Genomic DNA, 17864 nt, shown 5'->3' with positions numbered 1-17864 from the left:
TTATCTTGGCCTCTCATTCCCACCTTCCCACCCTGCCTTTTCCTCTCCTGGCTACACGCTTGGCTATATGCCCTCAACTGTTCTTACTATTTTTAGGCTGTTTTATGTGAATATGCTGTTTTCAGTAACTGTAACAGCTCCTGTCATTTTTGTAAGGATTAATTGTTAAGTTTTGGTACTGCTGGAACTGACATCAACATTTGCAGTATTAGACTCAGTCCTCTTACTACTCATTCTTCCTCCATCTTTCCTTCTACTCCAGTCTCTTGGGAACAACAGAGTTTTCTCATGGGTTAATGTCATGAGAAAACACATTTTTCTGTTTAAGTGAAAGTCCTGTGCTAATATATATTTATTTATCTGAATCAACAAACATGTTAGTCTGCAGTATTGATTGAATGTTTGAAATGCTAATTTAAGACCATCCTCTGATAGGGTTTTAAATCTGAATGACTCAGGCTCTTATGTCTTTATTCTCTGAGATGCTTTTAAAAATTAGTTAACATCATTATTTCTGGCACATAACTTCTTGAAATGCAAATGTAAAATTACTGGCTAATTAAAATTCTAATAGTTACATGTTGTTGACAGCCCTTCTAATTGTAACAGCCTAGAATTAGATTAAAAAAAAAAAAGTTATAGGTACATTTTAATCACCTGACTTTTATTTTAGGCCTTCCCCAGCAGGCCTGTTGGGAATTCTGCCATATGTTATACATATGTGAGTGTCCATATTTAAACCTGCTGACTTTTCCAGTCCCACATCCTGCTGAGTCATATTAAGTATTGACTAATACGGGTTTACGACCACCTAAGCACACAGTAGTGTAATTTACCTTTCAAAATGAGAAAGCACTACTCTTGAATTGTCTTATTTTTCCAAAATAAATTGTACCTGCAAGCTAATTTTGTTCCTTCAAGTGTTTGATCATACACTCTGTATTTGGCTGTCAGGTTCCTTTTCTGTTAAATAGATATTGTTCCTTTTAATTTGAATTTAGGGATCTTGCCCTCACAGAGTAGAACCGATAGTCAGTCTGGAGTTCTCACACACAGCCGAAGCAGCAGCAAGGGAAGTGCAGAAGACATTGCATCCCAGCCAAAGCACAAGGATCTGGCTGGCAATGTACGGCAGAAGATGCTTCTGGACTACAGTATCTATATGGCGAAGTGTGTTCCACAGGAGAAGAAAAGCCCTGCAGGGAGTCCAGTCCTCAGTGAAGAAAGCAGCCCTACAGCTGTGAAAAAGGTAATGCTTTTCTCCCAAAAGATGCATCAGAGGTGGGGAGATATTTTGTTAACTACTATTTTAAAAACTGGTTATGTAGAAAGAAAAATTAACTTCTTTAACTGTACATTGGACCTAAACTTTTTATAAAGCCAGCGTGAGTTTTCATGCTTGCCAGTTCCCTATCGGCCATAGTTTCTTCTTAATGTAACAGACAAGTTTTTCCTTGATTTAGTTTGATTTCTTATGTCCCAAGAATGTCTGTGCTTTTGCAGTGTCTTGTACCTGAAAGATTGTACAGCTGAAGGCAATATGGCTGTAGATTGCCTTCATTTGGGAATGCACAGATGTGTCCTAAAAAACACTGGTCCCAAAATAATAAACAAAAATCAAACTTCCACAAACCTCACTTCCCAATAAAGTAAAACGTTGTTTTTTTTCCTCTGTATATTCTAAAGTAGATTGAATGAAAAGCATATTTTTGAGGTACTGGCATGTCAAAACAAAATCTGTGTTGTGTATACATAGCATAATATGTGTATACATAGCTGTGACTAATCCTTTGGCCTCTTGGACTGCATTTGAATCACTCTTAATAAACAAAACCTTAATACTTTAAGTATGACACTCTTAATAATAATGTTAAGTATGATCACCATTCATTTAAAAGATGTAATTAGCATCATGCATCTTTGTTGCCAGACTTTCATACCATGTCCAGAAAGGAGGAGGAGGCCTTAGTATAGCATACGAATAAACACATCTTGTCTTTCCCCAGGAAAAAAGATATTCTAGCCTGTGGCAGCCCCTGAAGCAGTGCTGAATTTGCTGCTGAATCTGGCACGTGTTGGAGATCATTCTATAAATAGATGAACAGGGCTGGCAGGAATCTTGCGTCACAGCAGAAGCTACTAACCCAGCAATTCTGCTTGCGTGAGGCTGCAGCCGTTGGGTGCAGTCACTGCCAAGAAATGATATTCAGAGCATCTGCCTGAGTGCTCTTAGAAAGCACTGTGTTTCTGCTGGCTTCAGGATTTCTGCCTGTAGTGATGAAAGGTGGGGAATTCTCCTTTCATTGCAGGCAGTTGAGAGACATTTAATGTGTTTCCCTGTACTGTGTTTATCCTCTATTTGTAGTGGTTTTTAACTGGATGTAAGGATGTAAGATTTGGTCTTGCTTTCAAATTTTCTGATGAAACAAGGGAAGAGTAGAGCAGTTGCTCTTCTAGAGCCTATTGGGAAAAGAGAACACGTTTCTACTACAGACGCATTTCTAAGTCTGCCCACTTTGGGTTTATCTGCTTTTTCTGCCAGAGGTTCAATTACATACAACTTTCTCATTTCATTGCCAGAGGTCAATCTGTATCTAAGTGGTCTCATTCACTCTGTTGCATGTCAGGATAATGACAAGCAAGCTCATGTCAAGCCAGTTGATGTGGTTGTAAAGCTGCTGTCTGTGCTGAGCATTCAGTGTTCTTGACTAACCCGGGCTATACCACTGAACTTCCCGGTGTAAATGCAGCCTTTTCTAACCTTAGCTTTTAGGCTTTATATAACTGAATAAGTTGCTCTGTGTTTTCAGTTACCAGATGCCCATATGGAAGCTGAAGAGGAAGAACAGGAGGCCTGGGTGAATGCTTTGCTTGGAAGAATATTTTGGGATTTTTTAGGAGAGAAGTATTGGTCTGATCTAGTGTCAAAGAAGATCCAAATGAAACTTAGCAAAATAAAGGTAATCAGTGTGGAGACTTGCACTACACGTCCTCACTGGAGAAAAACAAGCATGTAATCTTTGAGTTTTACAACAGTAGAAGAGACACTTATTTTACACTTACATGTAAAAGACTAGAAAATAAATGTGCTACAAAGTTCCAGTTCAGCTTTGCTATCCATTTCACAGTAGGTTAATTTTAGTGCTTCAGTTTCAAATGAACTACAGGTGGATTAACTATTTCTGTATGTGAAGTTTTATGTAAAAACTAGAGGTATATTGTATTTACTTTAGGGATAAATAGAGCTGCTTTTAAATGATGAAAGCTGCTTTGGGAAATAGTAGATTGCCTTTAAGATGGAGGAGATCAGGGAACCACAATTCTAATGTGTTCCTGTTAACTTCAGACATATGCTACTTGCAGGAGAGGTCAGTAAGGGTAATAGTCAGGGAAATTGCTGTCTGGGGGTGATAGGATGTAATTGTGCATCAACTGCAGAAGCTCAAAGGGCAAAGGGAGGAGTAGTGCTTTTGAATGACTTCTGGATCTTCCCTTTGCATTCTGTAGCTCTGCTGAACAGCAGCAGTTAATCACAGGCCTGCTTAGCTCCTGATGTTTGGGGAGGAGTTTGCCTGTTCCTAAAGGCAAAGGAAGACGAAGTCTTGCTGACAAAAGCTCTGAAATTTAGCTGCCAGCACCAGCTGTGAGATAGTGCTTTCTGTGCTTTGGGTAATAAGCAGTAACCTAATTCTGCCCTGGCTGTTTCCACAATTATGACAGCAGGGTACCCAAACATCTCATTGGAAGCAGTTTAAGTGGAGAGACTGGGAATGGGGGATGGATGCATTTTTGATAGGTTGAAGCTCTGTCAGTTCACAGGAGATAGGATTTCTATCATTTAGAAATCCTTACAATAAATAGATACCCAAATCATTGTGATTCTGTGCTTCTATTATATTAAAACTGAGATAGAGATTTAAAAGTTAATGTGCTGTGAAACAATTTGCCAAAGATAAAAATAGCTGAGACACTGCAACTATAAAATATGTGATTGAATTTAAAACCCAAAGAAGTCTTTGAGTTTTATTCCTAGTAAAATAGGATTTACACTTCATTCTTGAGCTTTTACATGCTTTGACTTAAAAGCATGCTGGAGTTTTGTGGTCAGCATCTGAACTTCAGCATAGTTTTAAAAACATTCCAAGTTCAGCTGCTGAATCTCTCCCTAAAATACTATTTAGAAACTAACTGCAAAATCCTGCAATTGGAAGAAATCTGTGTAATTGTGGCTGGTGGTTTTTCAGCTCAATCTATTCCTTAAATTTAATGACCTTTCTTCTCTTAGGCAACCATGTTTAGTTCAATAACATGGATTTGATTTTTGCATTCTGTTCTTTTAGCTGCCATACTTCATGAATGAGCTAACTCTAACTGAACTTGACATGGGGATAGCAGTGCCGAAGATCCTTCAAGCCTTCAAACCTTCTATTGATCACAGAGGTAAACCCATGCTTCCTCTTTCTGCTTGTGCCAGGTTCACTCTTTTGTACCTGTGGAGAATATTATGATCTGTTTATCTTGTGGTTGTTTCAATCAGAGGAAAGTGCTCTTAGTAAGAGTTTATTCTGAGGAGACACAGAGTGGTCTCTATCTTAATAGTAGTAACAACAAGCTTGGTATAAACATACTTCTGTAGATATGGAAATATAAACATGTCTTTCCATTGGAAATAATTACTAAACTAAACTAAAATTTGCATGCAACAGAAGCACAGACCTGTATCTGATACTCTGACATGGACTACAGAGAGCAATGCACATCTCCTCAAGACAGATCTGGTTCTGTACCATACCAGAAAACAAACCTGCCTGTCTTCAAGGGTAGTTTCCCTGTTCTGAAAACAGTGGTTCAGCAAATACAATTGTAATAAATCAAAAAATAAGACTACAGTGTTGCTTTGCAAAGAACCTTCAAAATGCAGCATCCCTTTATGCCCTTAATATTGAATATGAGTTTGGTCTTTTTTTTAAGCTGAATGACTTTCCTCCTGCTGTTTTATTAATCATTAATCAGAACTTTTTCTTTCTTTTCTGTTCTTTCGGGCTTGCACATGGCCACAAGAGTGTATTTGAGGATACTTTTATCACTTCCGTTTCACAGAAACACAAACTTGGATTAATGTTATGTTGTTTATTTTAACTTCAAAAGTATTTTCTACATGCTGTGAGAGGTGGATACTGTGTTTCTTCTTAGACACCTAACCAGAGCAGTTTATAGTTTAAAATTGTTTCTGAGTTTATTAAGGATTTCTTAGCTTGTCTCCTCTTACTCTGTTCACCTTTTTAGTTACTGTATTGTTACACTGGGGTGGAAAAGTTTCTAATTGGTCTAAAGGGAAATACTTCCTTGGAGAACTTGCTGTGGTGCAGCTATGGGTTGCATGGCAGACAACTTAGTTTTATTTTAAACTTCTCTTTAAACTCTTGGAAGAAGATATCAAAATCATTTCTGGATGGTGCTAAGCTAAACCAAATAAACTGGTAGTGAGTTGAATGAATTTGCAATACTTTTTAAGAACATTAAGACCCTCTGGAGAAGCTCTTAAATTAGAGGCCAGCAACTTGCCAGACCTCAGCAGGTCAGTTGTGTGTTTAGAACAATAACAACAGACAGGGGCAGAGAGAAGTTTGAACAGATAATTAGCTGTAGATTGTAACAGGATTAATCTTCACTAGCTCTCCTGTGCACAATATTTCTACGTAGGGAACAGACTGTTATGTTCTTTATGTAGTATCTTCTCAGAGTGTGAGGGTATTGAACACACAGCAGGTGTATAGTACTGTGTCCTTCCTTGCAGTGCTGGTTGGAGGAGATTGCAGCACTGAACTCAGGGGCTTGAGGGGGATTCTATTCACTGGGGTGGTTTGTCTCTACAAGATCTCAGTTCTGCTCATTGTTCTTAAAGGTCAAGCAGCAGTGGTTCCCCAGGATGGAGAATTTGTCATAGAATTCAGCTGTGCACAGTATGAGATAAGGAACCAGTTTTCTGCTTAGCAGCAATTTAGGCTTCATCTTTGCTCATATTATATAGTTTGGATCTGGTATTTTTAAGGTATACTTAACTCTAGTTTTGGTGTAAGACTCATTTGTCTGCCACTCTTACTACAGTGCTCTTCTCTCTGATGAATAGTTATCATCAGACCTTTGCAAGAATACCAGATGCAAGAAATTTAGGAGGAAATAAGTAAACTTTATCACCAATACTACAAATGTTATGCCATGCAAATCACTGACTAAAAACATGAGGTTAGTGAGTGCTGACCTTTCCCTCGTAAAAGTGTGAACAAAACAGATTTTGAGGAATTATTAAAATTCTCTTGGGCGTACATAACATGTTAACTAATGCTGCCTGTTGTATCCAAATGCCATTGTTTGCCCTTATCTCACTTGAGATTTGCAGCTCTTTGGGGAAAAGCCTTATCTGTAAAACACTGGGTACTTTGCTCTCAACTTCTGGAAAGAATGTTTTCCTTTGAGCTTTATAAAGAAAGCGTGTTGGGTAAGAGCAAAATTGTTTTGTTGTCACAAGGAACAAAACCTGTCTTTTAAGAGAAATAAAAATTGAATAGATGGAATAAACTCATGTGCAATCAGTATTCGGGGAACTAAAACACACTGCTATTGGTTGTCATATGCTTCCTGTGTTCTACACAGTACCTATGACATCCTCCTGTGCTCCCAGTAGCAAAGTGGCTTCACCGTTGGTAGGAATTTTGAGTTAAAGAAAACAAAGTGAAAACACTTTGAAATCATGATATGTACGATGCTGGCAAAGTTGTGTCATGGTTTGTAAATAAACTTGCACTTTGGGGTTCTTGTTGGAGTGTTTCCCTATGCCTGGATTTAAACAGTTTTTGAGTTCTTTTCTCTGTTCTCATAACTTTAGTTGTAACCAAATGCTGTAGTTCTAAGTCATGAGATGGGATTTAGGAGACTGCTGAACACTTGGCTTCATTGAATTGCCAACAAGGGCAGTGAGAACAATTAACTCCTTCAGCTTCTTGTTCAGTTAAACTGTGTCAAGCAAATATTTATGGTAGAATTGTGACTCCTTGTGACTCCTTTCATATTGTCGAAGCACACGTGAACTCTCAGGATCTGAGTTGTTAAGAGCTTCCAGTGAATAATTACTGAAAGAACTTGGTTTGCTGTTGTACTTACAAGGACATAAATAGGGGGACGATAACTGGAAATGCTTGTTTTCGTAAGGATAAATTTTTGGTAACTTGACCTATGAGTAAACCACATATGGTGTAAAAGCAAATATCAAATTTCAGGCCAGTATCCAGAACAAATACTTCTTAAGAATTTTGTTTAAGTGTTTGAGACAGTCAATCATTTGAGGTTGCCTTTTCTGAGGTGTTAAAATGCGGTGAATGATTGTGATGTGCTTTGTTTCATCCAGACTATTTTACCAGTGCAGGAAGACTTTTTTTATTATATGGCTCCTCCAAGTAACTAAATTTGTTAACAGACAATGTTAGGGAAAATCTTGTTTCTGTTAATACACTCCTGTTTGGGTGACAGCATATGCTGTAGTATTTACTGTATTTCTGTCAAGGCTAGGAAGCTGGATAACTCTGAATAAATTGTACCATCTGCCTAATTTCCCCTCCTATTCCTTCTCACCTCCCTTTTTCCCTCTGGAAGATGCATATGAAGGTTTTCTAGCCAGGAGGAATTTTCCCTCTCAGTAATGGCATCATTGGCTCAATTTGATCTACTGTTAAAACAACATTGATGCTCGAAGCATGCTGATTCATTTTGTCCAAAAGGCCTGTTTAGCAGTTTTCTTGTTTCTCATGATCTTACTGCTACTTTGCTACTCTGTAGAGGAAAAATCTGTATAAGCTTGTGTTTGAGTTCCTGTCTTTGGTTTTAGAACAGTATGATGGAAGAGTAATTTGGGTTAGTAAAGAAGCAGCTTGCCCTCAGTACTGCTTCCAACATAGTCTGTCAGTGACCTGGTCCTTTGGAACTGTGTGTGCTTCTGCTGATATAAACGTGTGGAACTGGGGACAGTGCCTTCTGATATGTTTGCCAAGTAGAAAATAGCTCTTCTTTAACTGGAAATGTCATTTCTAGATCAATGAAACCCAAAGGATAGTTACCATTACTTGCTTCTGAATGAGTAAATAAAAGTAGAATGTGTTAATGGTTGATGTGCCAGATGCTCATAGGGCATATTGCGTGCAGATGCAAGGTCTGGGAAAGGAAGATGCATAATCTATGCTTAGTGGCTTCTGATTTCTAATCTCTGGATCACAAATACCCCACAGCTTTTTTTAATCGGTGGAGCTGCAGGGTGTCACTTAAGAGGCAGGACCTAATCTTGCAGTTATTCCCAAGACAATTCTTCTGGGGATTGAGATAAACAAATACTCTGCCTAGACAAAAGGATGTAACAGTACTACACATCTAGAGTTGTAAGTAACGACCCTGTTTGCTGAGAGTCACAAGGATGCCAATAGCTGAGTTACTGAGCAAACCTTTTTATACTTCAATACAACATTGCTGAAAGCAAAGGATACTGCAGGTTGTGATGCCAGACAAGCAGTATTGCTCTGGGATTTCAAGAGCTGCTTCATTTGCACAGGTTAAGTAATATAAAGGACCATCCCCATTACTGCTTGGCTTGGACCATTACTGTAAATAGTTTTGAAGTGAATCCCTGATTGTATTCTATTTTCTTGATCTTCATTCAGATCTCTTAAGCAGTTTAAGTGTGTGTAAATCACGCTCCTTTTTTTAGATCATTGGCAGTACTCACTGATCTGTCTTTCAGCATAACTTTGATATATGTCTGAACATTCCACCTTGTTCCATAAGCTTACTGTGAACAGAAAGCTTTGATAAGCCGTTAATTATTTGTGAATTAATGACATAATGAGTTGATTCAAAAGTAATTCTTCTCTTTGGAAGAAACTTTGTAAGAGTTTTGGCTTGGCATGAAGATGAAATTATTGTGGCTGGTCTTAAAGTGAAATCTTTTGTTGTTTTTAATTTTAGGACTTTGGATTGATCTGGAAACGTCCTACAATGGATCTTTTCTAATGACCCTGGAGACCAAGATGAACTTGACCAAACTTGGCAAAGAACCGCTTGGTGAAGCACTTAAAGTTGGAGAGATCGGCAAAGAAGGGTAAGGTGTTACAATGATACAGTAAAGTAAAAGCTTTCATAGTGGAAAAAGTGGAATTTTCCTTGTATATGCAGCTCTGGCTTTACAATAGACTGAAAGGAGCTGTGGGGGTTGCATACCCATGAGAACAGAATCTGAATGTTCTGTGCAACTGTAATGTTTGATTACACCACTGACAATTGCCTTAATAAAAGGCTTTGCAGTAGTGTCAGGTTTTTTATGTATATTTTTGTAGGATTTTAAAATGTTCTGTGACTAAGTTTAGTTTTGTCTTATGCTTGAGTTGGGGCTTTAGCCAGTAAGACTTGAATATTGGTGGTAGACACACGCAGATATGGAGACATACACATGGAACATGCTGTTACAGCTACAGTTGTAAACCATGTAACAGTAAACAGTGGTGGAAGGTAAATAGGCTGTAATTGTTGTGTAAAGACTTTCTCCAATAGCTTTATTGCATCATGAGAATAATCACACCCCTGCTTTAGTCTCCAGTTTTCTCATATCTGACTTCCATTCACCTGCCATGTCTAAGTGAAACGCCTTATAGATGAGCTAATTGGGAAACACACGTACTGCAACTTACCTAACTTGCACTTGTGCTTTCCCTAGCACTTTTATGATATTGCCTGAATCTCATCAGTGTGTCTGTTTGTATTTATCTTGTGGCACCTGTCAAACATCCATCCCATCAGCTGTGGAGTGCTGATTCTCTTGTGCTCTTTGTGCTCTCTTTGTACTTAAGAAATCTGCAGTCCCTAAGCGGTGATCTCTTATTTATTGTACAACCACTGCCAACAAATAAAAAAAAATTCTCTAAATCTGGCCATGTGTTTAGATAAAATGTTGTGTTCTTTCAGAATTAAGACACAAGATGCTTTATATACTCATGTTGTAGCTCTGACCATTTATTCTGAGATATCTTGAAGTAATGGTTACAGCAGCACTATATTATGGTGCAGTCAGGATGAGAAAATAAATGTGAAAAACCTGATAGCTGAATAATCTCATGCACTGGTAGAAATGCAGAGGATTTAAAATCAACCTAGATTTGTTGTCACTGCTTGAAGTAAGTATTTCTGAATTTACATCGGTATAGTTGATAGGTGTGATTTTCCTTGAAAAATCCCTTTAATTTTGTCTACCCAAAAAAATGGGGGCAGATAAGGAAATGTCTGCACAAACAAAATTCTTGTTTTCCTTCCCATTCCTTCAGGATTCTCTGTGTGTATTTCATAACTGTCCAGTGTAAGAACGGCCTCAGAAACCATTAGTGAACACATTGATTTAATATTTAAAAATCAGCTTGATTCTAGATGAGCAATAGGACCCCAGCAATGCAAATGTGAATGTCTGTAGCTAAGCAACCAATTACTTGAAGGTATAACCATTAACTGCACTGCTCCTGCACATGCCTGTGATGTTTCAAACGCTCAGGGCCAAGTGCTATGCCAGCTTTATGTAGGGCAGTCTCATGCATTCTAGTTGTGAATGAAGGCTTTTTGCTTGCTGGGTTGTTTTTTCCTTAAAGACAATGGATATTATAAACAAACAAATGAAAGATGGAGAAGTGTAGAACAGTTTGCTTCTCATCTATGCTTTCCATTATGTTAGTTAATTTTACTGGGCTTTTTAATTACCAATTGACAGCTGCTGTGACAAATCAAACTATTCTGCATGCCTATTCTGCAAACTATTGCATCCACAGTGGTGTCATCTGTAAGTGATGCATGTTGGTTGCTTACACTCATTTCTATCTCTCAAGAGCCTAGAACAAACACACCTCTTGAGATGCAGTGACCAACTCATCCAGAAAGAGGAAGGTGGGGAAAGCAACGCTGAGTTTTAACTGACCTTGGATATTGTCAGTATAAAGCGAGACAAATGATTCGGTGTTTGCAGTCCAGTTCTATCATTGCTGCTGCTTTATTGTTTGAAATAGGAGTGTGGTGTTACACAGTTTGATAATGCTGTCTTGCGTGCACTCATAGGAAAATGCAGCTCTCAAAAAGGGTGGAAAATGAATTAATTGCCAATTTCATAAAATTAATAGAGTAGCAGGTTCTACCATACTGGAGATCAGGCAAATGCAGGCAGGCTAACCCAAGTTACTGCAGTGTCTTACTTTGCTATGTTGTACCATGTAAAAACAAGCCCACAAATGGCAATTCAAAAAATAGTGTGCAGTCTGCTCAGGAACAATTCTATAGCCCCAAAGTGTTTTTCTGCCAATGCTTGTGTTGTATAAATGGTCCATTGTATGCAGAGATCCCCTGAAATCTCACTCGAGCTTATTTATTGTGGCTTTGTTGAATGCAAGGAGATCTTGTGATCTTAGCCAGTCAGTGCGTGCTTGTTGAGGCACTTCACAGGGCCCCATTGCCTAGGCAAGTAGAACGTCTTCTTGTAAGAAGGTGACACCTTTGAGAGCCTTGGAAATGCACTGGGCATGCTTTGAACTGGGTGGTGTGGTATGCTCAGGAAAGTGAAGTGAGGTCACACGCAGGTAGAAAATGTATAGTTTGAAACTGACCTAAAACTACAAATTTCTCTCTGAGAAATGGCTCCAGCACTGCTATTTGGGCCAGTGATGTGAGCCATCCACCACCCGCTGTGTCCTCAGGGAGGTGGTTCAGTTTGGTGTGCTGTTTCACACTTCTGCAGGTACAAACTGCATCTCTGGGTGAGAAGAGGTTTTTGATTCTGATTCCTTAGCCTGGGTAGCAAATTATTGAGTGTAGAGAGGTCAAGGAATTACTGCTCCAGTTCTTAACTGGGCAGTTAGGAAGGAGTGTTGTGCACTGGGGGCTGTGCTTGGACTGTCCTTTTACATTAGGACTTCATGCAGCAATGAGCAGTTTGTTCTATGTACAGAGTAGCAGACAGTAGCCTCAGTCCATGCTCTGTGTGATGTTATTAAATGCTTCAAATAAATCTCCAAGAACATACACACAAAAAAAACAGGAAAGAAACCGCAGCTATAGACCTGCATTCTGAACAAGTGTGGAATATTACAGCCCTGGGTATAGTTCTTAGGGCTAAAACTACGTGCTTTTGAAGCTTGTGTTGTGTAACTATTTGAAGCTCTTACGTTTGGTAGAGATCTGTTAGTACTGAAGTGTATTCACTGTATCCTTCCCTCATTTGAATCCATTTAAAAGATTTGATATTTTTCTGTGATTGTGCACATGAATTCTTCCATAGTTCAAGTCTAGGTATTAGTTACTACTCTGTGATATTTTGTATCTTAAGAGCAGCACTTGTTTGATTTTTATTACTTCTCTCTTTCCCCCATGACGTTCTTTGCCTTATCCCATCTTGGAGTCTCCTCAGAAAAAAAAAACTAAACAAAACCTTAAATGCTAAAACCACCATTCACTGTGTCAGAGGAATTTAAACATTCACAAGCCAGAAGGTCGATTTCCCCACAAATAGAGTAAGGAAAGGAGTAGTTCCAGCAAAGGTACTAAAGGGAGATTATAGCTTCAATTTGTATGGGACAAAAGTATCTGTGCAAAACATCTAAGAAATATTCCTTCCCAGGGTAATGCTGGACTTCTGTTAATAAAACTGCCTTTTGTCTACACAAAATTGGTTAGTGATGGCACACACTGTAGCTACAAAAAGGTGAATTGCTGGTGTATATTGTGAAGATAAGGTACACGTTAGCACCTCAGTTAACATCTCTGAGGGATTCTGGGGTTCAGTTGGTAGATGATGTCATTTTAAGTTGGAGTCCTATGTTTGCTTTTAGTACAAGACAGAATTGCATGTTTTCACCTTTCAATGTAAAAGCATGTCTTCGAGTTTTAGAAAGAAACAAAACCCCATCTCCAGCCTATGTACTGCTCAACTTCCATGGAAAGCCATGAGCAACAACAAATGTTTCAGATGTATTTTGAATAATGTCTGAATTGGATTCGAGTATGGAGAATAGCCATTCCCCATCCTCTTTTGTGCAGGATTACATTCCACTGGAGAAAACAAATTCTCTCTTTTGAAAATAGTTCTGACAGACTGGATTCAGAGTGCCTTCAGTTTTGTTCTTTTAGATGAGTTTATAAAAAAGAGGAGGGGACATTTCAGTCTCCAGTAGAAACACGTGTAATGTCAGCCAAAGTTGTACATAATGAATAGCTATTTAAGAATATTACATTTGACCTGGAAATTGTATTGTTTCAGTTTCAGGCCAAGGGCGTATTGTCTTGCAGACAGTGATGAGGAATCCTCCAGTGCTGGGTCTTCAGAAGAGGATGATGCTCCTGAACTGGCAGGAGAGAAGCAGGTGACTCCAGGAGCAGAAGGGTGAGCATTTGTTAATCCTTTTTTCCTCCCCACATTTCCAGACTTTGTACAACTGATATCTTGTTCCTGTCCTGTAACTCTCATTGTCACACAGGATGTCAGAGTGTGAGTATATCCAGGCAATTAAGCAAACACAACTCACCCATTTCTAGAGCAAAGAGCAGCAATCAAGCCGTGTACTACAAACTGAAAGGAAGCTGCTCTGCTGAGTGTTTTACCATGCTGGGAGCATAGTTCACCATACAGCACTTCTGCAGAGTGACCTATACAGAGCTATTAGAGCACCTAATTTCTTCACCAGTAGATTACAGAGAGAGCCAAGTCTTTGGGCCACATAGCCGATGGGGACCTTCCCCAGTGTGTCTTGTCTGGTACCAGAGCCAAGAACAGGGTATTGTATGTAAACTTGGAAGCACTCTGGTCTTGAAAATACTGTTTGTATAGAGTATTATACCCATGCTGATCCTGCTGATCCCCTCTTTCCAGTGTGTTCTGTTCTTTAAGAAAACAACTGCTATTCAATCCTGGCTTTCTTGCTCAGAGTTTTGTGTTGGGGTTTTTTCCTTGTTTTTTTCCCTTGCAGAGCTTTGTGTGCCTGGGCTGTGCAATGCTGCCCTCTGATGCTGTGCAAGAATTAAAAAGAAAATTTCTTGCTGTCAGTTTTGCCATGTCATTCCCTGCTTTGGCTGCTGTTCTATTTTTCTGTGCTTTCTGTATCTGATTGAAACTATGCCATGCAGTGAGAAAGCTGTAGCCAGCCTGCAATGTCTCAGACAATCACAATGTTTCCTATGTTTGAACGCATCTCAGTGGTTTTGCAGCGAACATACCAAGAGAATCTGACATTCAAAATGTTCCAGGGAGTTTCCTTAGTGTTTTACTCCTAAACAGTTTTGAAAACGATGTGAAGAATTGTTGGAATTATCTCAACAGATGCATTTAATTATCTTTTTAAAATACATGGATGATGGAAGTGTATTTGCAATATTAATGTTGTTTCCAATGCTGTCTGGGAAGGAGTGTTCAGACTAGAGAGAATTTCTGCTAGACACATGTAGCTGAAAGAATACAGCTGCCGTGCAAGACTGTGGTAGGTAGTGCTTGGACATGTGTATATGTGTCTGTTTAGAATTTTAATATCAAGACCTCTAATGATTTAACAGGAAATTGATGGGTGTCTTAGCAAATAATAGGTTCAAGAAAATTATCTGGATGTACTCTTTTTCTGTTGTCTATCTAAAGGTATGTTGGAGGACATCGGACAAGTAAGATCATGAGAATTGTGGATAAAATTACCAAGTCAAAGTACTTTCAGAAAGCAACAGAGACTGAGTTTATTAAGAAGAAAATCGAAGAGGTCTCCAATACTCCGTTGCTGCTAACAGTTGAAGTACAAGAGTGCAGAGGAACACTAGTAATTAACATTCCACCTCCACCTACCGACAGAATATGGTAAGAGGACCTTACTGCAGAACTGGGCAATGTTTTGGGTGTGTGCTACCTAAGGGATTGCAACTAGGAACGAAAGATAAAGTGTAGCTGAAATGGGTTCTGGAAGAGATGGGATACAAAGCACTTGTAAATGAGGTAGAAGTTGCTCTTAAGAGAAAATTGAGAGTTAACGCATTCAAGTACGTGCTTTGGAGTGTTTATAATAAAACCTGTTCTGTGTTCTCTCTTAAGGTATGGCTTTCGAAGACCTCCCTACCTGGAGTTAAAAGCTCGGCCAAAACTTGGTGAGAGAGAAGTGACTCTGGTTCATGTAACTGACTGGATAGAGAGAAAACTGGAACAAGAGTTTCAGGTCAGTTCCCTTTACATTTTCCTTTCATTAATTATAGTTTTGGTCTGTTAGAGGGGTTGGGTTTTTATGTTTTGCATGTCCCCTATTTCATTCAAAACTAGTTGGTATCTTCCACTGCTTCTGTTCAGTGGAAAGGATGTTAAGAACTGAAGTTAAGAAGTGAAACTGAATTCTGGCATATGAAACATAACTTCATTTAATTGCATCTTTTTCACAGAAAATCTTTGTCATGCCAAACATGGATGATGTTTATATCCCTTTAATGCACTCAGCCATGGATCCTCGCTCCTCTACGTGCCCTCCTAAAGATCTGAGCACAGAGACCCCTGATCAACCATGACATGTGAAGACTCTTGTAGTTTACAGTATTATGAAAGTTATTCTCATGGTTTTATAAACTGTGCTGTAGTTCTCATCCTTAACTTGTGCCACTTCCCCCCCCCCCGAAGGACTGCCTATAACCATACCTTTGTGCTCACTTGCCTGGTTATTGTTCCTGTGTACTTCAGCTACATGAAGTTTCATTCCATTAAGCAGTTATTTTTGTACTGGCTGCCATCAGGATTTTAACTCGGAGGCTGAGAGGACCTGTTCTTTGGGGGAGGGAGGAGGAACCTAGCTGTAATAGATCAAGGAGCTTGTTGACACACCTTTTGTTCAGCTTATGTTTTCATGCTATGTTAATGTGCATTGAAGCATTGAAAGGTTGTTTGGCAGCAAAGGAACTGCGTGCCAAATGGAAAAAATCCTAAATAAGGAATGAATTTATAAAACTGGAAGAACATTTTTCTTTCTCAGGCAGTTGGAGGTGTAGAATGAACTGTTTTATGTTCTTTCACTTCTGCAGTCAATAGCTTGTGTCAAGCAATCGAAATATGAAATGCTTTCAGGATAAAAGAATGTAAATCGGATGTATGATGTATTGTGATTCAGTGTGGTATATACATACTACTTTTTTCATACAGAACTCATGCTTTTTTGGGGGGAAGCAAGTAGCCATAAAACACACAACTATCAGTGAAGGTGGGACTGTCACATTTGTGTAAATGAGGAGATAAAAGTTGGTAAAGCCATGACACCAAACCATAGCAAGCCGCCTTACAGTGAGTTACAATCACCTTGGTTCATGATTAATTCTGAATGTTTATAAAGACATGAGCACACACATAAAATGTCAATACTGCACATTACCAGAAGTACTTAGTTACCCTACTGTGTATAGAGCCTCTTGCTATGATGAAACACAGGTTTTTTCTTATAGGAGTTTGTTGCTGTGAGTCTTTTCCATTGCACTGTGTTTACACGCAAGCATGGAGCCAAATTCTCAGGTTACAGCTGTGCAACTCCAGACATCAAGTCACTTGATGTTTGTGGAACAGCCGTGACTGGAAGATTTTGCCTCCCATGCATTGGTTTTTTGGACTTTGTGGAATAGGAATTCAGGCATTGCAGTTATTCAAGCTGATCGTGATTAAAGACTGTTTCTGCTCATTAGTGGCCAAAACAAAGGGGGGAGGGGGAAAATGCCTTTTATTTCTCTCTGGTATGATTCAAGATGAAATGTATGCAGTAAATTCAATATTTGAACACTACATATCCACTCTTTTAACATGTGATATTTTTCTGGTAGTGTTGCCAACTGTTCATGGATGTCAGAAAATGGTTTAGTTTACAAAGGTGAGTTTTGGCTCTCCTTTTATAACATGTTTTTTTTTTTTTAAGAAGTAATTTTTTAAGAACTTTTTTGTATGTTGTGTTGTCACATTTGATGTAAATCGAAATTTCCATGTGTAACTTGATGATTTACCATCTCTAAATGAAGCTATTATATTGAAGGTTTTTTAAACAGCACCTTGCCTGAAACATAAAAGAAAACTAGCATTTAATATATTTAAAATTAATTCTATATTTGAACACCTATTTTGGTTACCTTTAATTGAAATATTAGTGGGTTATATTTGTTACCTGAACACCTCCTTGACCATTCCAGGCTGTGTATATTCTGGGGTTTGCTCTGATCATGTAGGCATTATTTGCCTCTAATGAAGTCTGCATGTCTTGTACGCAGTCTTTTATATGATTTAATTTCTATGTGCAATAACTAAAGTCAAAGGACTAGATGCACTAATGTGTAAACAAATTTAGACTTATTACACAAGATTGTCATATTGCACTTCATAAGCTGTGGGTAACTACAATCTGCTTGCTTTGTTTTATTAAATAAATTTATCCCATGTCAAACAATTACTGAAGTTAAATTTCATTCCTGCATTGTGCTTAGTCACTGTCCCCTGCACATTGTTTCACAAACTTCATTAAAGGCAGTTTGCCAAGATGCGTGCTAGCTGCTTTTCAGGTATGTTTATATACCCAGAGCTGTACGTGGTGGTTATAATTTTAGGGTTAACCAATGCTGACTTTCCTGGCTCTAAAAAGAAAAGCTTAAATTGAATTTTAATGTAGTGAAAACTGAACAGCACTGCAGCTGTAAGTGTTCACATCAGGAACATGCTTCAAAAACATTTTTTCATTTTGTATCTCTGTGAACCTTAAAATGGAGAACCAGGAATTACAGAACTGAGGGGGCACACATTACCTACCCTCTGAACTTAA

At 38.6% G+C, this 17864-nt stretch overlaps 1 protein-coding gene across 2 annotated transcripts in view; it reads left to right on the top strand.

Moving 5' to 3' along the window:
• Positions 1-17503, top strand: part of TEX2 (testis expressed 2) — a 28360-nt gene extending 10857 nt beyond the window's left edge. The window contains exons 4-11 of one of the 2 annotated variants that reach the window (XM_057418442.1): positions 1002-1249; positions 2811-2960; positions 4341-4440; positions 9010-9142; positions 13325-13447; positions 14690-14899; positions 15131-15251; positions 15469-17503. In XM_057418442.1, the coding sequence (XP_057274425.1) occupies positions 1002-1249; positions 2811-2960; positions 4341-4440; positions 9010-9142; positions 13325-13447; positions 14690-14899; positions 15131-15251; positions 15469-15591 (1208 nt within the window). In that variant the 3' untranslated portion in view covers positions 15592-17503. Of the gene's footprint in view, positions 1-1001; positions 1250-2810; positions 2961-4340; positions 4441-9009; positions 9143-13324; positions 13448-13541; positions 14027-14689; positions 14900-15130; positions 15252-15468 lie in introns of those variants that run through there. The other variant, XM_057418444.1, reaches the window with a different exon arrangement.
• Positions 17504-17864: the final 361 nt, after the last annotated feature.

This window comes from Pezoporus wallicus, unplaced genomic scaffold, assembly GCF_028554395.1.
Source record: "Pezoporus wallicus isolate ANWC-B61680 ecotype Strahan unplaced genomic scaffold, APGP_CSIRO_Pwel_v1 contig_3710, whole genome shotgun sequence".
NCBI lineage: Eukaryota > Metazoa > Chordata > Aves > Psittaciformes > Psittacidae > Pezoporus > Pezoporus wallicus.
Note: the sequence above shows the minus strand (reverse complement) of the source record. Positions and strands in the feature narration are given on the sequence as shown.